Below are 23,890 nucleotides of genomic sequence, written 5' to 3'. Positions count from 1 at the left end.
CATGACGTCAGAGATAAAATGTGATGCTAACAACCCACTTTCCTGTTTTAAGCTAGTTACATACAACCCCAGTACACCCCTGATTTCAGCCCACCCCTTCTAACTTATTTGTTTTCTATAATTTAAATATTAAATTTTGATTGAATCTTTATTCTCAGTTATTTTTGATATGTGTGAATTTGATAAGTATTTCTTTTACATTTTCACATGGGTTTTTAATGAAATAAATAAAGCCAGAATAGTTTATATAACTATGAAAATTATTACCAACCAGAACAATAGTTCTTCATGTTGAATCTTCAACTAGAAAAGATTGAGACGATCATTAGTGTATAGCCACTTAGTCCTAGTAATACTACTTTTTTCATAGTGAGGTTTATCTGAGCTGACAGGTTCCCAGAACCAGCTTTAATGCTAACTGACTTAAGTCAATCCTTTTTCCAGAATAGTAGCACAAATCATAGATTAATTCCAATGAAATAATTAGTGTTTCTGAGAATTTAAGTTTCCCAGTTACAAGAACTGTCAGAAATGTAATTTGTAGCTTAGAAAGAATTGATTAATAAAGGTTTTGATTCTGGGAAAGATAATCTATTGAGGAACAAGGCATTGCCCTTGGTCATTTACACTGAGCACCAGGAGTCAATTCATTTCTGTGGGCAGTAGACTCCCACTGTGCAGAGTTCAACATACATTAGTCAATATGTATGTTGTTAAATATGTTGTACACTGACCTACTTTGTATATATGAGAGAGAATGAACCCTTCTATATTCTTTTTCTAGATTTTTTTTCCTTTCCAGTGTGTGATTATGTCCACTTCTCCCCAGTATGACAGATCAGTAGTTGACCTAGAGCAGAGGGTGTGGGCTCAGTAACATTTCCTTCTTCTTCCCCAATGCCTAAAGCACCTTGTTTTTATTATTTATTTTATTCTAACACAGAAGACTTTATGTGAACAAATAGCTAAAACATAGTTTAAAAAAAACTACTGGGATAGAGAGTCAGGAGTTTGCAGAAAGACTTGAGATGACAAAATGTTTTAGAATGTATAAGCTGAAATTACTCAAATACTTTTATTAGGAAGACATTTTTTCTCATTTTCTAAATAGTGTCTTTTGCAGAGTAAAGTTTTTAGTTTTGATAAAGCCCAATTTATCAACTTTTTTCCCTCATAGATTAAATTTTACATTTAGATTTATACTCCACCTTGAGTTAATTTTTGTGTAAATGATGATTCTTAGGCTGAAATTCATTGTTTTTGCATATGAATGTCCAATTTCTCCGACTGTTGTTGAAAAGACTAATTTTTTTCAATTGAATTGCCTTTACCTCTTTGTCAAAAACCAATTAACTATAGTAGCTTTATATCTCGACTCTATATTCTATTCTATTGATTTGTGTAGGCCTCTTCATCAGTACTACATTATTTTGATTACCCTAGCTTTATGTCGAAATCATATAGAGTTAGACCTCCAGCTTTTTATCTTTCAAAATTGCTTTGGCTACTCTGTGTACTTGGCATATGCATGTAAACTTTAGAATCAACTTCTTAATTTCTACAAAAAAATCCTACTGGGGTTTTGATTAGAATCATGTTGAATTTGTAGATCAAAGTGGGAAAAAGTGATATCTTTATTATGTGAATCTTCTAATCCATGAACATTTATACGGTTTTTTTTTTTTAGCCTTGTTTTTAGCCAGTCTCTCATATCTCTGGACTTGATTGAAGATTTTCTTGAATTGGCTAGTAGGGAGAAGACAGAAGATAAAGATAAACCTCTTATTTACAAAGGTGAGTTACAAACATTTGTATATCATAATTTTAAATATATCTATTTAAACATATTATATAAACATTTTAACAACAGAACAAAAAATACTCCCAGACCCACAACCCTAATCTATTTTTTCTACACTTTCTTTTTGTCCTTATCCATAGAGATATGGCTTTGTTGCTGCAATTGTAGCAAAATTAAGATTTTTGGGAGTTCCTATTGTGGCTCAGTGGTTTAAGAACCTGACACACTGTCCATGAGGACTCAGGTTCGATCCCTGGCCTCTCTTAGTTGGTTAAGGATCTCGTGTTACCACAAGCTGCTGTGTAGGTTGCAGATGTGAATCCAGTCTGGCACTGCTGTGGCTGTCGCATAAGCTGGTAGCTGCAGCTTCAATTCCACCGCTAGCCCTGGGAACTTCCATATGTTGTAGGTGGTACTCTAAAAAAAATAAATAAATAAATAGATTTTTAAAAATGGTGTTATTGAGATATAATTCACATATCAGGCAATTCACCCATGTGCAAGTCAGTGGTTTTCAGAATTGTTCAATTACCACTATAGTCAATGTTTGAACATATTAATCACCACCAAAGAAACCCTGTACTCCTTAGCTATCACTCTGCTCTACCCCCTTTGTACCTCTTTCACCTCCTAGCAATTACTAATCTACTTTCTGTTTATATACCTTGACCTATTATTGACATTTCATATAAATACAGTCATATAATATGTGGCCTTTTGTGACTGGCTTCGTTCATGCAGCATGTTTTTAAGGTTCATCCAAGTTGTAGCAAAATTCACTGTTTTATTTCTTTTTATATCCTAGTAATATTCCATTATATAGATAATACCTATGTTTTGGTTATTCATTCATTCATTCATTCATTCATAGATATTTTTGTTGTTTTCGCCTTCTGGCTATTGTGAATAGTGCTGCTATGAACATTTGTATACAAGTTTTTATTTAAACATCTGTTTTCAATTCTTTTGTATATTTAGCTAGAAATGAAATTATTGGGTCACATGGCAATTCTATGTTTAACATACTGAGGATCCATCAACCGGTTTTCTACTCTTTCTGGCCGCACTATTTTACATTCCCAAGAAGCAGTGTACAAGGTTCTGATTACAGCTTTGCCAACACTTGTTTTCTTTTGTTGTCGTTTTAATTATACCATTCCTAGTGGCTGTGAAGTGGTACCTCATGATTTTGATTTGTGTTTCTATAATGAATAATAATGCTGAACATCTTTTCATGTATTTATTGACTGTATATCTTATTTGGAAAAAAATGTTTATTCAGGTCATTTGCCCAATTTTGAATTAGGCTTTTATCTTTTTGTTATTGAGTTAAAAGACTATTTTGAAAATTAAAAAAAGTTTCTTGCATACCATGCCTTTATCATTTACAAACTACATGCTTTGTGAATATTTTCTCTCATTCTGTGGCTTTTCTTTTCACTTTCTTTTTTTTTAACACTTTCATCACTCTCCCTTCTGAACTTTTTTTTTCTTTTTTATTCTTTTTCTTTTTTTTTTTACTACTCAATGAATTTATCACATCTATAGTTGTATAATGATCGTCACAATCTACTTTCACAGGATTTCCATCCCACAGCCCAAGCACATCCCCCCACACCCCAAACTGTGTCCTCCGGAGACCATAAGTATTTCAAAGTCTGTGAGTCAGCATCTGTTCTGCAAAGAAGTTCAGTCTGTCCTTTTTTCAGATTCCACATGTCAGTGAACGCATTTGATGTTGGTGTCTCATTGTATGGCTGACCTCACTTAGCATGATAATTTCTAGGTCCATCCATGTTGCTAAAAATGCTGGTATTTCGTTCATTTTAATGGCTGAGTCATATTCCATTGTGTGCATGTACCACATCTTCTTGATCCACTCCTCTGTCGATGGACATTTAGGTTGTTTCCATGTCTTGGCTATTGCAAATAGTGCTGCAATGAACATTGGAGCACATGTGTCTTTGCGAGTCGTGGTTTTCTCTGGATAGATGCCCAGGAGTGGGATTGCTGGATCAAATGGGAGTTCTATGTTTAGTTTTTCTGAGGCATCTCCATACTGTTTTCCACAGTGGTTGCACCAATTTACAATCCCACCAACAGTGTAATAGGGTTTCTTTTTCTCCACACCCTCTTGAGCACTTACTGTTTGTAGACTTTTGGATGATGGCCATTCTGTCTGGTGTAAGGTGGTACCTCATCGTGGTTTTGATTGGCGTCTCTCTAATGACGAGTGATGTCGAACATCTTTTCATGTGTTTCTTGGCCATCTGTATGTCTTCTTTGGAGAACTGTCTGTTTAGATCTTCTGCCCATTTTTTGATGGGGTTGTTTGTTTTTTTGGTATGGAGCTGCAGAAGGTGTTTATAAATTTTGGAGATGAATCCCTTGTCAGTGGATTCACTTGCAAAGATTTTCCCCCTTTCTGTGGGTTGTCTTTTCGTTTTGTTTAGGGTTTCCTTTGCTGTGCAGAAACTTTTAAGTTTGGCAAAGCCCCATTTGTTTATTTTTGTTTTTACTGTCATTACTCTAAGAGGTGGATCTGAGAAGATGTTGCTGTGGTTTATGTCGGCGAGTGTTTGGCCTATGTTTTCCTCCAAGAGTTTTATAGTGTCTGGTCTTATATCTATGTCTTTAATCCATTTGGAGTTTATTTTTGTGTATGGTGTTAGGGAGTGTTCTGATTTCATGCTTTTCCATGTGGCTGTCCAGTTTTCCCAGCACCACTTATTGAACGAGCTGTCCTTTCTCCATTGTATATTCTTGCCTCCTTTGTCATAGATGAGTTGGTTGTAGGTGTGTGGGTTGAATTCTGGGCTTTCTATCCTGTTCCACCGATCCATATTTCGGTCTTTGTGCCAGTACCATACGGTTTTGATGATTGTTGCTTTGTAGTATGGTCTGAAGTCCGGGAGCCTGATTCCTCCAGCTCCATTTTTCTTTTGCAGGATGTCTTTGGCTCTTCTGGGTCTTTTGTGCTTCCAAACAAACTTTAAAATATTTTGTTCGAGTTCTGTGAAAAATGTCCCTAGTAATTTGATAGGGATTGCATTGAATCTGTAGATTGCCTTAGGTAGTATAGTCCTTTTGATAATATTAACTCTTCCAATCCACGAATATGGTATGTCTTTCTATCTGTTTGTGTCATCTTTGATTTCTTTCGTCAGTGTCTTAGAGTTTTCAGAGTACAGTTATTTTGTCTCTTTAGGTAGGTTTACTCCTAGCTATTTTATTCTTTGGATGTGATGGTAAACGGGATTGCTTCCCTAATTTCTGTTTCTGCTGTTTCATTGTTAGTGTATAGAAATGCCATCGATTTCTGTGTATCAATTTTGTATCCTGCGACTTTGCCAAATTTATTGATGAGCTCTAACAGTTTTCTGGTAGAGTCTTTAGGATTCCCTAGGTATAGTATGATGTCATCTGCAAATAGGGATAGTTTTACTTCTTCCTTTCCCATTTGGATTCCTTTTATTTCTTTTACTTCTCTGATTGCCATGGCGAGGACTTCTAAAACTACGTTGAACAGTAGTGGCGAGAGCAGACATCCTTGTCTTGTTCCTGATCTCAGCAGGAATTCTTTCAGCTTTTCACTATTGAGAATGATGTTTGCTGTGGGTTTGTCGTATATGGCCTTTAAGATGTTAAGGTAGGTTCCCGTTATGCCCACTTTCTGAAGGGTTTTTATCAGAAATGGGTGTTGGATTTTGTCAGAGGCTTTTTCTGTGTCTCTTGAGAGGATCATATGGATTTTATTCTTCAGTTTGTTAATGTGGTGTATCACACTGATGGATTTGCAGATATTGAAGAACCCTTGCATCCCTGGGATAAATCTCACTTGATCATGATGTACAATCCTTTTAATGTATTGTTGGATGCAGTTTGCTAGTATTTTGGTGAGTTTTGTTTTTTTTTTTTTGGTCTTTTTGCCATTTCTTGGGCCGCTCCCGTGGCATATGGAGGTTCCCAGGCTAGAGGTCTAATCGGAGCTGTAGCTGCCAGCCTACGCCAGAGCCACAGCATTGCAGGATCCGAGCCGCGTCTGCAACCTACACCACAGCTCACGGCAACGCCGGATCCTTAGCCCACTGAGCAAGGGCAGGGATCGAACCCGCAACCTCATGGTTCCTAGTCGGATTTGTTAACCACTGCGCCATGACGGGAACTCCTTTGGTGAGGATTTTTGCTTCGATGTTCAAAATCAGTGAAATTGTCCTGTAGTTGTCTTTTTTTGGAGTGTCTTTGTCTGGTTTTGGTATCAGGGTGATGGTGGCCTCATAGAGTGAGTTTGGGAGTATCTCTTCCTCTGCAATTTTTTGAAATAGCTTCAGAAGGATAGGTGTTAGCTCTTCTCTAAATGTTTGATAGAATTTTCCTGTGAAGCCATCTGGTCCTGGACTTTGTTTGTTGGAAGTTTTTTAATCACAGTTTCAATTTCAGTACTTGTGATTGGTCCATTCATCTTTTCTATTTCATCTTGGTTTAGTCTTGGGAGATTGTACTTTTCTAAGAATTTGTCCATTTCTTCTAGGTTTTCCGTTTTATTGGTGTATAGATGCATACAGTAGTCTCTTATGATCCTTTGTATTTTTGTGACGTTCATTGTTACTTCTCCTTTTTCATTTCTAATTTTATTGATTTGAGTCCTCTCTCTTTTTTTCTTGATAAGTCTGGCTAAGGGTTTATCAATTTTGTTGTTCTTTTCAAAGAACCGGCTTTTCGTTTCATTGATCTTTTCTATGGTTTTCTTTGTTTCTATTTCACTGATTTCTGCTCTGATCTTTATGATTTCTTTCTTTCTACTAACTTTAGGTCTTGTCTGTTCTTCTCTCTCGAGCTGCTTTAGATGTAAAGTTAGCTTGTTTATTTGAGCTTTTTCTTGTTTCCTGAGGTGGGCTTGTACTGCTATAAACTTTCCTCTTAGAATGGCTTTTGCTGCATCCCATAGGTTTTGGAGTGTCGTGTCTTTGTTGTCATTTGCTTCTAGGTATTTTTTAATTTCCTCTTTGGTTTCTTTAGTGATCCACTGGTTGTTTACTAGCATGTTGTTTAGTCTCCATGTGTTTGTGTGTTTTTTTTTTCAGTTTTTTTCTTGTTGTTGATTTCTAGTCGTATCTTTTTGATAGTATTTTTTGAACCTACTAATAAACAGGTTTTCATTTTGAAGAAGTCCAAATTATCTGTTTTTTCCTTTTTTTTTTTTTTTTTATGCTTTTAGTGTCATAGCTGAGAAACCATTGCCAAATGCAAGGCCATGAATATTTACTTGTCTGTTTCCTTCTATGAAGTATATCGTTTTAGCCTTTAGATTTGGTCTTTGGTGCATTTGGAGTTAATTCTTATGTTTATAGTATGAGGTAAAAGTCCAACTTCAGTCTTTTGCTATTGCTATCCATTTGTCCAAGCACTCTTTCTAGAGAAGACCATTCTTTCCTCATTGAATATTTGTGGCTCCCTTGTTGAAAATTAGTTGACCAAAGAGACAGATTTATTTATTGAATGTTTGTTTTATTCCGTTGATCTCTTTGTTAGTCCTCATGCTAGTAGCACAGTGCCTTTTTTTCTTTTTTTGGGGTTCTTTTACCATTTTTTGGAGTGCTCCTGCAGCATATGGCAGTTCCCAGGCTAGCAGTCGAATCATAGGTGCAGTAGCTTGCCTGCACCAGAGCCACAGCAATGTGGGATCCAAGCCGCATCTGTGACCTACACCACAGCTCTCAGCAATGCCGGATCCTTAACCCACTGAGCAAGGCCACGGATTAAATCTACAACATCATGGTTTCTAGTCGGATTCATTAACTACTGAGCCATGCTTGGAACTCCAGTAGCACACTGTTTTGGTTACCGTTGCTTTGAAAATAAGTTTTGAAAGTGTGAGTCCTCCTACACTCTGCCTCCTCAGAATATTTTGGCTGGTCTGCGTTCCTTGCAATTCTGTGTGAGTTCTGTTCTGTTCTGTTCTGTTCTATTCTATTCTATTCTATTCTATTCTAATTTTTTAGTCCTGTACTTGTGGCATTTGGCAGTTCTCAGGTTAGGGGTTGAATCAGAGCTGTAGCTGCCAGCCTACATCACACAACAAAGTGGGATCTGAGCCGTGTCTGCGATCTACACCACAGCTCAAAGCAATGCCAGATCCTTAACCCACTGAGTGAAGCCAAGGATCAAACCTCTGTCCTCACGGATACTTGTTGGGTTCGTTACCACCGAGCCACAGTGGGGACTCCTCCATATCAATCTTGGAATAGTCTTATAAATTTTACAAAGTAGACAGCTTGGATTCTTATAATTATTGTGTTGAGTCTGTATTTCATTTTAGGAAGTATTGCCATCTTAACAATATTAAATCTTCTAATCTATTAATGTGATATTTCACATTTACTTAGGTCTTTAATTACCAATTTTTTATAATTTCCCATATATGCCTTTTGTACTTCTTGTGTTAAATTTATTTTATTCTTTTTGATAGTATTGTAAATGCAATTGTGTTCTTTATTTCAGTTTTGGACTTTTCAATGCAAATGTTTAAATTAAGTTTTGTATTTAACTCATTTATTAGTTCTAATAGTGTTTTTCGGATTTTAAAGGATGTTTCTTATATAAGATCATGTCATCTACAAATAGAGATTATTTCCTTCTTCCTTTACAATATGTATTACCTTTATTTCTTTTTTTGACTAATTTCCTTGTTAGAACCTCCAGTACAGTGTGGAAATAAAGTGGCAAGATCAGACATCCTTTTCTTTTTCTTAATATTAGACAGAAGGTGTCCTATCTTTGACTGTTATGTATGGTTTTTGCTGTATTTTTTCAGAAATAACCATTTATCATGTTGAGGATGTTCCCTGCCTCTTTTTTGAGTGTTTTTTTCTTTTTATCAACATGTATTTGATACTGTCAATTGATTTCTTTATATCCATTGAGATAATTGTGGGGATTTTATTTTTATTTCTCTCTTGTTTTTATTTTTTGATTTTTCTTTAGAAGTAATTTATTCTTCTATAACAACTAAAAAAACTAAAATAAATTGAAATGATAAAAATGAATAAATAAATAAAATAAAATAAAAATGTGTATCCTAAGACTTTTAAACTTTAAATGTTATTTTAAAACGGAACATGGAGCTCCCGTCATGGCTCAGTGGTTAGCAATCTGACTAGGAACCATGAGGTTTTGGGTTTGATTCCTGGCCTCACTCAGTGGGTTAACAATCTGGCGTTGCCGCGAGCTGTGGTGTAGGTCACAGACGCAGCCTGGATCCTGCATTGCTGTGGCTCTGGCCTAGGCTGACAGCTACAGCTCTGATTAGACCCCTAGCCTGGGAACCTCCACATGCTATGGGTGTGGTCCTAGAAAAGAGAAACGACAAAAAAAAAGTACAAAATAAAAAGAAAACAATTGAAACACATCCTATTTGTAGGAATATCATTAATAAAACTCAAACATTTATTTCAGAAACCTTTAATATTTGAATCTTGTAGGATAGCGCAGTCCTTGGGACATAAACATTTGATGAAACATAGTTTGTGGTGTTTTTTTTTTGTTTGTTTTAGTCTTAATTCTCAATGGATGTGGTTTTTTTTATTGAAATATAGTTGATGAGTACAGCCTTATATTAGTTTCAGATATACAGCACAGTGATTCAGTTTTTTTTTGCATATTATACTCCATTAGAAGTTTTATATAGTAATTGCTATAATACCCTATGCTATAGTATACCCTTATTGTTTATATATTTTGCATATAGTACTTTGTATCTTTTAATTCCTTACCCCTCTCTTGCTGTTCCACTTGTAGCCATTAATTTGTTTTCTATCACCCTCAAGTCTGTTTCTCTTTTGCTATGTACTTTTGTGTTATTTCTTAGATTCCACATAAAAGGGATAACATACAATAACCCTCTTTCTCTGGCTGACTTACTTCACTAAGCATAATATTCCCTAGGTCCATCCACATTGCTAAAAATGGTGATATTTCATTTTTTTTAATGACTGTTCTATTGTGTGTGTATGTTTCTTGGGTTGCTTTCATTTATTAGCTATTATAAATAGTGCTGCTGTCATTGGAGTGCATGTATATTTTTGAATTAGTGTTTTCAGGGTTTTTGGATATATATCAAAGAATAAAATCACTGGATGATATGGTACTTCTATTTTTAGTTTTTTGAAGAATCTCCATACTCTTTTCCATAGTGGCTGTGCCAATATATATTCCCACCAACATTGTATGAGGGTTTCCTTTCTCCACATCCTCTCTAACATTTATTATTTGTAGACATTTTTAAAAAATTTTTATTTTTTTACTTTATTTTATTTTATTTTATTTTATTTTATTTTATTATTACTCAAATGAATTTATCACATATGTAGTTGTATAATGATCATTACAATCCAATTTCACAGGATTTCCAGCCCATAACCCAAGCACATCCCCCCCACTCCCCTATTTGTAGACTTTTTGATGATAGTCATTCTGACAAGTCAGAGGTGATATCTCATTGGAGTTTTAATTTGCATTTCTCTAGTAATTTGCAAAGTTGAACATCTTTTCAGGTCCTTGTCAGCTATCTGTATATCTTCTTTGGAAAAATGTCTATTCAGGTCTTCTACCCATTTTTTGATATTTAGTTGTATAAACTCTGTATTTTGGATATTAACTCCTTGTCAGTTCTATCATTTACAGATATTTTCTCCTATTCTATGGGTTCTCTTTTCATTTTGTCTTGTGAGTGGTTTCCTTTGCTGTATAGAAAAGCTTTTTAGGTTTAATTAGGTCACATTTATTTATTTTTGCTTTTATTTATTTTGCCTTAGGAGATAGAGCTAAAAAAATACCCTTACATTTTATGTCAAAGAGTGTTCTGCCCATGTTCTCTTCTAGGAGTTTTATGGTTCCAGGTCTTCCACTTAGGTCGTTAAACCACTTGAAGGTTATTTTTGTATATGGTGTGAGGAAATGTTGTAATCTCATTGTCATACATGTAGCTGTCCAGTTTTCCCAGCCCCCTATTGAAGAGACCTCTCTTTTTGCCATTGTATATTCTTGCCTCCTTTGTCATAGATTGGCCATAGATGTGTGGATTTATTTCAGGGTTTTCTATCCTGTTCCATTGTGTGTTTTTGTGCCAGTACCACATTGTTTTGATTATTATAGCTTTGTAGTACAAAGTGAAGTCTGTGAAGGTGATACCTCCAGCTTTGTTCTTTTTTCTAAGTACTGCTTTGGCAACTTGGGATCTTTTATGATTCCACATGAATTTTAGGGGTTCTTTATTCTAGTTCTGTGAAAAATTCCATGGGTATTTTGATAGGGATTACATTATATCTGTAGATTGCTTTGAGTAGTATGGCCATTACATCAGAAGAATTAGTATTAACTAAAATGAGTGTATTACCAAAAAGCATCTTTGAAACTAATGTACCGAATTTAAGTAAAGAGTTTTCTGAGAGATGTAAATCTGAGTTTTGTCAGCCTGTTTTATGTTAAGACTCTAAGGGCATGAATTTTGCTTGGAGGTAAAGTAGTAGTATTATGTTTGTAGTCAAAGAATTAGAATGGAAATTAAGTATGATCAAATATAAAAATGTCATAAGCACTTAATTTGTTTGTATTTTAGTATAATTGTATGTAAAATTTTAGGTAAAATTTTTTTTTTCCTTTTGGGCCGTACCTATAGCATATGGAAGTTTCCAGGCTAGGGGTCGAATCAGAGCTGCAACAACAATAACAGGAGCTCCTTGGTTAAAATTTTACCTCCCTATACAAATATTGACATGTCTGACAAGTATTTAACTTATAAAATCACAGTTCTTACTTGCACATACGTGCTCACACATGTTACTGTCATGAAATAGGATCATATGTGGATATTTGCGGCTAGACCATAGTTTTTGGCACATAAATAAGCATTCAGTACAGATTTGTTTAGTGAATGAATAAATATGTTCTTTGTCTCTAGTTTTTGTCTGTTTAGTATCAACTTGTTAATAAGAAGAGGGAAAACCTGGTCATTTATAGTTTTAATTAAAAGGAGGTTTTATGTGCGTAATGCTGCTTAATCATATTGTTTTGAAAGTTTAAAGGATTCTAATCAAGGAAATATTTTATGAAATTTACATGTAGATGAAAGACCTTCCAAAAGTACCTTTGCTGGAGTTCCTGTTGTGGCTCAGTGGTTAACAAACCTGACTAGTATCCATGAGGTCGCAGGTTCAATCCCTGGCCTTGCTTAGTGGGTTAAGGATCTGGCGTTGCCATGAGCTGTGGTGTAGATCACAGACACGGCTCGGATCCTGCATTGCTGTGCCTGCGGTGTAGGCTGGTGGCTACAGCTCCGATTCAACCCCTAGCCTGGGAACCTCCATATGCCGCAGGTGTGGCCCAAGACCAAAAAAAAAAAAAAGGGTCTTGCTGTGGAAATAGAATATATAACCAGCAAGGTTTTTAAAAAAATTTTTTAAGTATAGTTGATTTACAGTGTTTCTTCAATTTCTGTTGTATAGCAAAGCGACCCAGTCACACACAGTTCCCTGTTATGTACCATAGAGCTCCATTGCCCATCCATTCCAAATATAAGGGTTTGCATCCAAAATCCCTGAACTGCCCGTCCTTCCCACTCCCTCCACACTCCCTGCTGAGAACCACAAGTCTACTCCTTGGCTGTGATCTGTTTCTGTTTTGTAGATAGGATCATCTGTGCCATATATTAGATTCCACAAATAAGTGATATCATATGGTGTTGGTCTTTTTCTTTCTGGCTTACTTCACTTAGTATGAGACTCTCTGGTTCCATCCATGTTGCTGCAAATGGCATTAGTTTAATCTTTTTTATGACTGAGTAGTATTCCTTTATATATATGTAACACATCTTCTTAATCCATATTTTTGTCAATGGACATTAGGTTGTTTCTGTCTTGGCTATTGTGAATAGCGCTGCAGTGAACATAAGGGTGCAGGTATCTTTTTCATTGAAATTTTTGTCTTCATAGATGCCCAGGAGTGGGGTTGCTGGATCATATGATAATTCTCTATTAGTTTTCTGAGGTACCTCCATACTGTTTTCCATAGTGGTTGTGTCAATTTACATTCTCCCAACAGTGTAGGAGGGTTCCCTTTTTCCACATACACCCTCTCCAGCATGTTATTTGTTGACTTGTTAATGATGGCCATTCTGACCAGTGTGAGTTCATACCTCATTGTAGTTTTGAATTTCATCTCTCTAATAATTAGTGATGTTGAGCATTTTTTCATGTGCCCATTGGCCATCCATATGCCTTCTTTGGAGAATTGTCTATTCAGGTCTTCTGCCTGTTTTTCAATTGGGTTGTTTGTTTTTTTTTTGTTGTTGTTGTTGAGTTGTTCGTATATTTTGGATATTAGGCCATTGTCTGTTGCATCTTTTGCAAAGATTTCTCCCATTCTGTGGGTTGTATTTTCGTTTTTTTTAATGGTTTCCTTTGCTGCGAGGAAGCTTTTGAGTTTAATTAGGTCCCACTGGTTTGTTTGTATCTTTATTGTCATTATTCCAGAGGTGGATCAAACAAGATGTTCCTGTGATTTATGTCAAAGAGCTTTCTGCCTGTTTTCCTCTAGGAGTTTTATAGTATCTGGCCTTATGTTTTGGTCTTTAATCCGTTGTGAGTTTATTTCTGTATATGGTGTAAATAGTTTTCTGTTTTCATTCTTCTACATGTAGCTTTCCAGTTTTCTCAGTAACACTTTGTGAAGAGACTATCTTCCTTCCACTGTATGTCCTTGCCTCCTTTATCATATATTAGTGACCATAGGTGCTTAACTTTCTATTCCGATACATTGATCTGTAGTTCTGTTTTTGTGTCAGTAGCATATTGTTTTGATAGCTGTAACTTTGTAGCATTGTCTGAAGTCAGGAAGCATGATTCCTCCATTTCCGTTTTTCTTTTTCAATATTGCTTTGGCTATTTGGGGTCTCTTGTGTTTCCCTACAAATTTTAAAATATTCTGTTCTAGATCTGTGAAGAATGTGCTCACTAATTGGATTGGGGTTGCATTGAATCCATAGATTGCCTTGGGTAGTATAGTCATTTTGACAATAATTACAATATTGGTTCTTCCAATCCAAGACAATTCAAACAGATGTCTTTCCATTCGTTTTTGTGGTCTTTGATTCTTTCATCAGTGCCTCATAGTTTTCAGAGTATATCTCTTTTCTCTCTTTAGGTAGGCTTATTCCTAGGTATTTTATTCCTTTTGATGCAGTGGTAAATGGGATGGTTTTTCTGATTTCTCTTTCTGATCTTTCATTGTTAGTATATAGAAATGCAATTGATTTCACTGTATTAATTTTGTAGCCTGCACCTTTGCCAAATTCACTATGAGTTGTAACAGTTTCCTGGTGCTGTCTTTAGGGTTTTCTAGGTATAGTATCATGTCATCTGCAAACAGTGATAGTTTTACTTCTTCTTTTCCAATTTGGACTCCTTTTACTTCTTTTTCTTCTCTGATTGCTGTGGCTAGGACTTCCGAAACTATGTTGATAATAGTGGTGAAAGTGGACATCCTTGTCTTATTCCTGATCTTAGTGGAGGTGTTTTCAATTTTTCACCATTGAGAATGATGTTAGCTATGGGTTTTTCATATATGGCTTTTATTATGTTGAGGTAGTTACCCTCTGTGCCCACTGTCTGGAGAGTTTTTATCATAAATGCATGTTGAATTTTGTCCAAAGTCTTTTCTGCATCTATGGAGATGATCATATGATTTTTATTTTTCAGTTTATTGATGTGGTGTATCACATTGATGATTTGCAGATATTGAAGAATCTCTGCATCCTTGGGATAAATCCCACTTGATCATGATGTATGATTCTTTTAAAATATATTTGGATTCAGTTTGCTAGTATTTCATTGAGGATTTTTGCGTCTATGTTCATTAGTGATATTGGTCTGTAATTTTCTTTTTTTGTGGTATTCTTGTTTGGTTTTAGTATCAAACAAACAATGATGGATGGCATTCTAGAATAAGCTTGGGAGTATTCCTTCCTCTGCTGTTTTTTGAAAGAGTTTCAGAGGAATGGGTGTTAACTCTACTCTGAATGTTTGACAGAATTCACCTGTGTGGGCATCAGGTCCTGGACTTTTGTTTTTTGAAAGATTTTTAATCGCATTTTCAATTTCAGTACTTGTGATTGGTCTGTTCAGATTTTCAAGTTCGTCCTGGTTCTCTCTTGGTAGGTTGTACCTTTGTAGGCATCTGTCCATTTTTCTAGGTTGTCCATTTTACTGGCATATAGTTGCTTATAGTAGTGTCTTATGATCCTTTGTATTTCCATGGAGTCAGTTGTAATTTCTCCTTTTTCACTTCTAATTTTATTGATTTGAGTTCTCTTTTTTTCTTGATCAGTCTGGTTAAGAGATTGTCTCTTTAGGTAGTTTATCAATTTTGTTGATCTTTTCAAAGCACCAACTTTTGGGTTCATTGATCTTCCCTATTGTTTTCTTTGTCTCTGTTTCATTTGTTTCTACTCTGATCTTTATGATTTTGTCCTTCTGTTAATTTGGGCTGTGTTTGGTCTTTCTTCTCTAGTGGTGTTAGGTGTAATCTTAGGGTGTTTATTTGAGCTTTTTCTTCTTTCCTGAGTTAAGATTTTACTGCTATAAATGTCCTTCTCAGAACCGCTTTTGTTGTGTCCCATAGGTTTTTGGTTGTTGTATCTTCATTGTCATTTGTCCCTAAGTATCTTTTGATTTCCTCTTTGGTTTCTTCAGTGACCTATTGGCTGTTCAGTAGCATATTGTTTAGCTTCCATTAGTTTGTGATTTTTGCTCTTTTTTTCCTTGTAGTTGAATTCTAGTCTTCATAACACTATTGTCAGAGAAAATGCATGGGATAATTTCAACTTTTTAAAATCTACCAAGGCTTGAGCTGTGGCCCAAGATGTGATCTATCTGGGAAATATTCCATGTGCACTTGAGAAGAATGTATATTCTGCTCTTTGGATAACTAGCTTTTAAATAGCAAGCAAGGAAGAAAATCTTTTACTGCTAGGATAATATATATCAAATCTCTTTTTTCTTGTTGAATTTTCAGGTGAAGGAAAGTGGCTTCGAAACATTGACTATTACCGTTTAGATGGTTCTACAACTGCTCAGTCAAGGAAAAAATGGGCTGAAGAATTTAATGATGAAACTAATGTGAGGTACGAAGCATTTGCTGAATGTATAGATTTATAAAAAGTCATTTTAGGAGTTACCTGGTGGCCTAGTGGTTAAGGATTTGGAGTCGTCATAGCCTGGGAGTTTCTGTATACCACAAGTGTGGTCTAAATAAATAAATAAATAAAAATAAAAAGTCATTTTAAATCTACATACAGTAAAATTTACTCTTTTAAGTATCTGCTACTATAATTTTTGACAAATGCCAGATATAATTAAGATATAAAATGGTTTCATCACCCCTCAGGAAATTCACTCATGGAATCATACAACTTGTAGCCTTTTCAGTTTCACTTTTTTCATATAGCAAAATGCTTTTGCAATTCATCCACATTGGTGCATGTCAGTAGTTTGTTCCTTTTTATTGTTTAGTAGTATTCCGTTGTAGTATTTCATTTTGTAGATGTATCAGTTTTATGGATGTATGGTTTGTTTCCCTAGTTTTCATTGTATGGATGTATTCATTGTATGGATGAGTAGTTTGTTTAACCATTTCCGTTTGAAGGACATTTGAGTTGTTTACTTGGTATTTTCATATTTTAAAAAATTTGTACCCATTCTATTAGGTATGTAATGGAATCACATATGATTTTAATTTGCATTTTACTAATGATGATGTCAAATATCTTTTCAAGTGCTTATTGGCCATTTTTATATCATATTTGATGACACATCTCTTAGAGGGTTTTAAAGTTAACAAGGTATTCTCAATTTATTTGTTGTAGGAATTTGAATTATATACTTTAAACCACTATAGGTAGAGGATGTGTAGTATATGTGTTGTTGCTGTTGCTTTTAATGGTTAGTAATTAACAGACTTGAACTTCATTTGGAAAAGGAAAATTTATGTATGTACATATATGTGAACATTTGGGCACACACATAGGCATTTACTTTAAGGAAGCGTTGAAAAGATGGGGTTAGTTTAATGACATGACAGCTGAGATATGCCTTAATCTTCTGAAGCGTGAAAGATATTATATTGGTGTGTGTAAAACATTTTTAATTCTATCAGAGTCCTTAACTACATACACCTAGGGTTAAAACTAGAGAAATTCCAGTTAGACCATAGGATATTCTTATTAGGTATTTAAAATCTGTAGTCTGGGAGTTCCTGTCGTGGCTCAGTGGTTAGCGAATCCGACTAGGAACCATGAGGTCGCGGGTTCGATCCCTGGCCTTGCTCAGTGGGTTAAGGATCTGGCGTTGCCGTGAGCTGTGGTGTAGGTCACAGACGCAGCTCAGATCCCGCATTGCTACAGCTCCGATTCGACCCCCAGCCTGGGAACCTCCATATGCCACAGGTGCGGCCCTAGGAAAGGTAAAAAATAAATAAATAAATAAAATAAAATCTGTAGTCCGGTAGAGCTTACAAAGGGATGATTTGAGTTCAATAAAGTTATTTATAAAAAATAATGATTTAAAGAATAAGTACATTTTTATATTCTGTTTGCTATGTTTTTAAAAATCATTGTTTGTGCGTGAGTGTAACGAAGTAGATTTATTGGAGTTCCCGTCATGGCTCAGTGGTTAATGAATCCGACTAGGAACCATGAGGTTGCAGGTCTGGTCCCTGCCCTTGCTCAGTGGGTTAAGGATCCAGCGTTGCCGTGAGCTGTGGTGTAGGTTGCAGACGCGGCTGGGATCCCGCGTTGCTGTGGCTCTGATGTAGGCCGGCGGCTACAGCTCCGATTCGACCCCTAGCCTGGGAACCTCCATGTGCAGCAGGAGCAGCCCAAGAAATAGCAAAAAGACAAAAGAAAAAAAAAAAGAAGTAGATTTATTGAGTAATCCTAGGCTAATTTGTCAAATTTAATCTAAACCTTTGTCTTGCTCAGTTTCCCAAATTGGTTCCATAATAGCATATGATTTGTCCCATAACAGTCAAACTTGATGACTAGTAGGGAACAACATCCTACAAAATGTGGATGGTGAGCTATCAGCTAGGCGTATTTACTGGCAAATTAACCTCCCTAAACATATTACATTAAGTGTCTGATTCAGATTCATCACACACACACACACACACACATCTAGGATTTGAGGAGTTACTCTTGAGTAGCTAAACCTATCTGGATAAATCCACAAATGTTAAAGATTATGTCTATCTTCTATATTCTCATGACTCAATATTGTCAGAAAATAGAATATAAATATAATATTTGTTTATGGCTAAGCGGTTAGAAACATTAAAGTAAGCTTTAAGATAGTGACCTAATGTTGTCTTTTGTGGCCAGGAAGCAGTTTTCAACAGTCTCAGGGTCCTTGGTTAGCTTGATACTATTTTTTTAAACTCTTCTTTTTTGGTCTTTTTAGGGCCACACCTGCGGCATAATGGAGGTTCCAGGCTAGGGGTTGAATCAGAGATATAGTTGCTGGCCTACACCACAGCCACAGCAATGCCAGATCAGAGCTGTGTCTGTAACCTACACCGCAGCTCACATCAACACCGGATCCTTAACCCACTGAGCAAGGCCAGGGATCAAACGTGCGTCCTCATGGATACCAGTCAGATTTGTTTCTGCCAAGCCATGTCGGAAACTCCCTATTTTTTAAACTTTTTATTTATTTATATTTATATTTATTTATTCTGTGTAGAATCACAGGGACTGACGAAGATAGTATAGAGAAGTATCGTGACCCTTTCACCTAATTTCTCCTGATGGTTACAGCTTCCATACCTATAATATCACCAAACCTAGAAATCAACAGTTTCAATGTGTGTATATATCTATGTTTTTAAAAATTTTTTAATTTTTAATTTATTTTTGGCTTTTGACCTTTAAGGTCCACATGCTCGGCATATGGAGGTTCCCAGGCTAGGGGTCCAATCAGAGCTGTTGCTGCCGGCCTACTCCTGAGCCACGGTAACGCCAGATTCTTAACCCACTGAGCAAGGCCAGGGATCGAACCTGCGACCTCATGGTTCCTAGTCGGATTTGTTTCCACTGTGCCACGATGGGAACTCCATACGTATGGGTTTTTTTAAATCACATATTTAGAGATTTCCATAACCATCTCTGCAATCAAGGTATAGAAATATTCGGAGTTCCCTTTGTGGTGCAGTGGAAATGAATCCAACTGGGAACCATGAGGTCGCAGGTTCGATCCCTGGCCTTGCTCAGTGGGTTAAGAATCTGGCGTTGCCGTGAGCTGTGGTGTAGGTCGCAGGCTCAGCTCGGATCTGGTGTTGCCGTGGCTCTGGAGTAGGCTGGCAGCAACAGCTCTGATTGGACCCCTAGCCTGGGATGCTGTGAGTGCAGCCCTAGAAAAGACAAATAAATAAATAAATAAAAATTTAAAAATCAAAAAAAATAAAAGCCATTGTCATAGATAGATAGTGGGTCTTAATCTGTATTTTCCTGATAACTAATTCCAAGTAGCTTGTAGATTTAAATGTAGAAGCTAAAAAAATGAAGATTTTTAGAAGGCAACAGCGGGGAGTATTTTCCTGATTTGTAGTAAGAAATTTTTCATAAATAGGACAAAATGCTAATCATAAAAGGGAAGATTGTTAAGTTCAGCTTCATTAAAATTAAGAACTTCTGTTCATCAAAGTCACTTCATATTAAAATGAAAAGGCAAACCATAAGTTAGGAGAAACTGCTTTTAATACATAGATCCAAAAGTAACTCTTATCCAGAATATATAAATAATTCTTAAAAATCTGGAGGCTAGGAGTTTGCTGGTGGCTTAGTGGGGTAGGGATCTGGTGTTGTCACTGCCATGGCTTGGGTTTAGTCCCTGGCCCGGGAGCTTTAACATGCTGTGGGTGTGGCCAAAAAAATCAGGAGGCTAAACAATACCAGGATTGGCAGTTGCCATGAACTGGCATTTACCATTTGTCTACCTCTACACAGATTAAATCATGATCTGCTGCAGCTGCTGACCTTCAACACCCCCTGAGAGGAGTTGAGGGTAGAGATCAAGGATGAGGCACTCTGTACTCTAGGAAAAACTGGCAGAATAGGTCTTCACATAGTTAAATATTTTCAGGAAAAGATTTTATGGACCCAATTCTTATATTTCCTCATATCTAGAAAAGCACTGAAATCTTCATGGTGACATGTTCTCCTTGTGACCTTCATGAGACTGGCAGCAACCTTCTGCAACATGTATGCTTGATTGCATGTACCTCTCCCACTTCACCAAAATCACATATATACTATCCTTCCTCCCTACCTCTCTTTGGAGTACTTTCTCTGAGCTGTCTGTATTCTGTCTCCTAGACTATAGCCTTCACTTTGCCCCAAATAAAACTTAACTCACAACTCTGACGCTGTGCATTTTTTTCACTTGACACCAGATAACCTCATTATTAGATGGGCAGAAAACCTGAAAAACAATTTACAAAAGATAATATACAAATGGCCAATAAATGTAGGAAAAAATTCTTATTTTTATTAACCATCTGAGAAATCCAGGTTTAAATTGTTTTTGACAAAGTTGCAAAAGTGTTTCAGTGGAAGGAGGATAACCTTTTCAACAAATGATGCTGAAACAATGGGGTATTCATAGGTCAATAACAGACGTTAGCTAAGCCTCATCGCTATTCAAAAATCAAGTCAAATGGATCATAAATCTAAATTAAAAAATATTTTTGTTCAAGAAAACATAGAAAAAATCTTCAGAAACTAAGAGGCAAAGACCTTTTAGTCATGACACCAAAAGTATATAATCCATTAAAGAAAAAAATCAATAATTAGACAATCAAATTTTAAAACTTTTGGGAGTTCCTCATGACACAGTGCGTTAAGGATCTGACGTTATTTCTGTGGCCCTGGTTATAGCTGTGGTGCAGGTTTGATTCCTGGCCTGAGAACTTCTACATCCCATGGATGTGGCCAAATTTTTTTTTTTTTAATTTTAAGCTTTTATCTGTTTCAGTTGGCTAGTTTTGGATGCTGGGCTGACCTCTGACTAGGGTAAAGCAGTGCAGGCCTAAGAGAGTGGTGTTCAAAACTTTGAGCATTCATCCCTGAAAGAATTTTGAAAAATTGTTTCCCTTTGTCCATGTTTAGGATGACACCTAAAGTTTTCATCTTAAGTTTAACTATTGCAAAGGATGTAATTGCAGCCAAAATTCTATTGTACATGTCCTTTAAGTATACTTTTATTAAAAATTTAGAGCTACAAAAAAACCTTTTGTCTGTGAGAGACTTTGTGGAGAAGAGGAAAAGACAAGCCACAGACTTGGAGAAAATATTTGAAATTGCATATCTAACAGAGGACACATATCTAGGGTATATGAAGAATTATCTAAATGTAACAATAAGAAAAATGTTTTTCAGTTAGAAAATGATATAAGGACTTAACTCACACCTCACTGAAGGAGATCTGTGCATGGCAGATAAGCACATGAAAAGATTTCAACATTACTAGTTAACAGGGAAATGTAAATTAAAACCACAAAAGGTACCACTTCATATCTATCAGAATGGCTAAAAATAAAAAATAGTAATTCTATCAAATGCTGGTGAGGTTGCAGAGAAACTGAATTTGTCTCTCAATGCTGATGAGGAAGTGAAATGGCACAGCCACTCTTCCTGGAAAACACTTGGTAGTGTTTTGTTGTTGTTTTTTTTTTTTAACTAAACAAACATACTTAATCAAAAACCCTTCAGTCACACTCTTGAAATTTATGCCAGAGAAATGAAAACTTATTTTCACATAGAAACCCAAACACAGATGTTCATACCAGCTTTACTTGTAATAGCCAAAAACTGGAAACAACCCAAAGGCCCTTTAACATGTGAACGGATAAACAAATTGTAGTATTTCTGTATAATGGAATACTGTTCAGCAGTAAAAAGAAATGAACTAGTGGTAAGTATCCAAACAACTGGGATGAACCTCAAGGGAACTATGCTGAGTGAAAAATGCCAGTCTTAAAAGGTTACATATTATGTGATTCCATTCATATGGCATTCTTGATGTGACAAAATTATAGTGATAGAGAACAAATTAGTGGTTACCAGGGATTAGGGTTAAGAGGAGAGTGTTAATACTAAGGGATAACATGTGGGAGGTGTTTTGTAGTGATGGAACAGTTCAGGTTCCTGCTTGTGGTAATGGTTACATGATTTCATAGAGCTATATACCAAACAATAAAAATACACATGAAAACCAGTAAATCCTAATAAGTTCTGTGCCTGAGTTCAGAGTATTGCACCAAACTGTTTTTGACAGTATAGTACTGTATAGCTATGTAAATTATTACTATTGGGGAAAACTGGATGAAGGGTACATGGGGACTCTCTGTGCTACTGTTGCAAATTCTTGTGAACTTTAAACTATTATTATAAAGGTTATAATTTACAAAAAGGCAATTCCACATGTTGTCTAGGATCTGGAACATCTGGAATTCTCATACATTGCTGGTGGGAATATAAATTGGAATAATCATTTTGGTGAACTATTTGCTCAGCTTTAACAGTACAACATACCTACCCTATGACCCAGCAAGTCTACTGTTAGGTATATACCTAATAGAACTGCGTACATGTTTTTGTCAAAAAACATATACAAAAAGGTTTATAGAAGCACTATTTATTTATTTATTTATTTATTTGGTCTTTTTGTCTTTTGTTGTTGTTGTTGTTGTTGCTATTTCTTGGGCCGCTCCCGCGGCATATGGAGGTTCCCAGGCTAGGGGTTGAATCGGAGCTGTAGCCACCGGCCTACGCCAGAGCCACAGCAACGCGGGATCCGAGCCGCGTCTGCAACCTACACCACAGCTCACGGCAACGCCAGATCGTTAACCCACTGAGCAAGGGCAGGGACCGAACCCGCAACCTCATGGTTCCTAGTCGGATTCGTTAACCACTGCGCCACGACGGGAACTCCAGAAGCACTATTTAAATAATAGTTCATATTTTAATTTTATTTGGTTTTGCGTGTACTTTATTTGTTTGGTCATGCCTGCTATATGTGGAAGTTCCCAAGCCAGGGATCAATTCTCTGCCACATTAGCTACCCAAGCCAATGCATTGACAACACTGAATCCTTACCTGCTGTGCCACAAGGGAACTCCTTAGTGTGTACTTCAATACTAATATTTAGTATTAAGAAAATATAATATGCTGGTTAGTTTATGAACTTGTATATTCCACACTGAATAATATTAAAGATTAAGTAGTTGTAAAGTAACTCTTGATATCAATTCAGTCACTTGAATCTCTCTTTGCTTGTTTTTCTTTTGAGGGCAAAATTAAATAAGTTTGCTTCCCACTTGTATGCTTCTAAAAACCAAAATCTATGTCGTTGAGCACATATACCTTGTAAATAATATACCTTGTAAATATACCTTGTAAATAAGTACCTCTATTATTGCAAATTAGACTGCATTACAGTTGTTTATATGTCTATTTTTTTAATGGTGATCTCCTTTAGTGCAGTGACCAGATATTTTGATGATATTTTTTCATCTTTTGAATTCCCCGAGTAGCTCAGTACTTGGGATTAATAGCAGTTTGATAAACATGTTTATTAAACCCATTCACCTCTTCATGAGTGGATAGATGCCAAAGAGTTTTGAAGTTCTCAACTATGTTTCTTTTTTTCTTGTGTGTATTTTTTTTTAACCTATATAGTTCATGCCATTCTATATGCTTGATCCTTCTGTTGGTGTAGAATAGATCTGTAATGACTGGAGTCATTGTGGAGCAGCATTTGCCCATAAACCCTTAAATATGTCCAGTAATTAAAGAAAACACAGTTTGTTCTCTGTAATGAGTTTGTTTTATAGATAAGTATAAAGAAAATAATTATCGTAATCCCAGTGACCAGAGATAAACATTTAACATTGTATGTATGTATGTATATGTTTTATTTTTTAGTGCAATTGCAATTACACTTAATAAGGCTTTATATCCTGCTTTTTTTCACATAATATTGT

General features: G+C 35.9%; 1 protein-coding gene across 10 annotated transcripts in view; it reads left to right on the top strand.

Annotated features, from left to right (window-relative positions):
* ATRX (ATRX, chromatin remodeler) overlaps positions 1-23,890 on the top strand; it is a 288,314-nt gene that overhangs the window by 224,623 nt on the left and 39,801 nt on the right. For all 10 annotated transcript variants that reach the window (XM_003360375.5, XM_021080085.1, XM_021080083.1 and 7 more), the window contains 2 exons: positions 1,688-1,794; positions 15,869-15,977. In XM_003360375.5, coding sequence (XP_003360423.5) covers positions 1,688-1,794; positions 15,869-15,977 — 216 coding nt within the window. The remainder of the gene's footprint in view (positions 1-1,687; positions 1,795-15,868; positions 15,978-23,890) is intronic.

The sequence above is a fragment of the Sus scrofa genome, chromosome X (genome assembly GCF_000003025.6).
Source record: "Sus scrofa isolate TJ Tabasco breed Duroc chromosome X, Sscrofa11.1, whole genome shotgun sequence".
Taxonomy (NCBI): Eukaryota; Metazoa; Chordata; class Mammalia; order Artiodactyla; family Suidae; genus Sus; species Sus scrofa.
The sequence above is the reverse complement of the archived record's forward strand: the minus strand, read 5'-3'. Positions and strand labels throughout refer to the sequence as shown.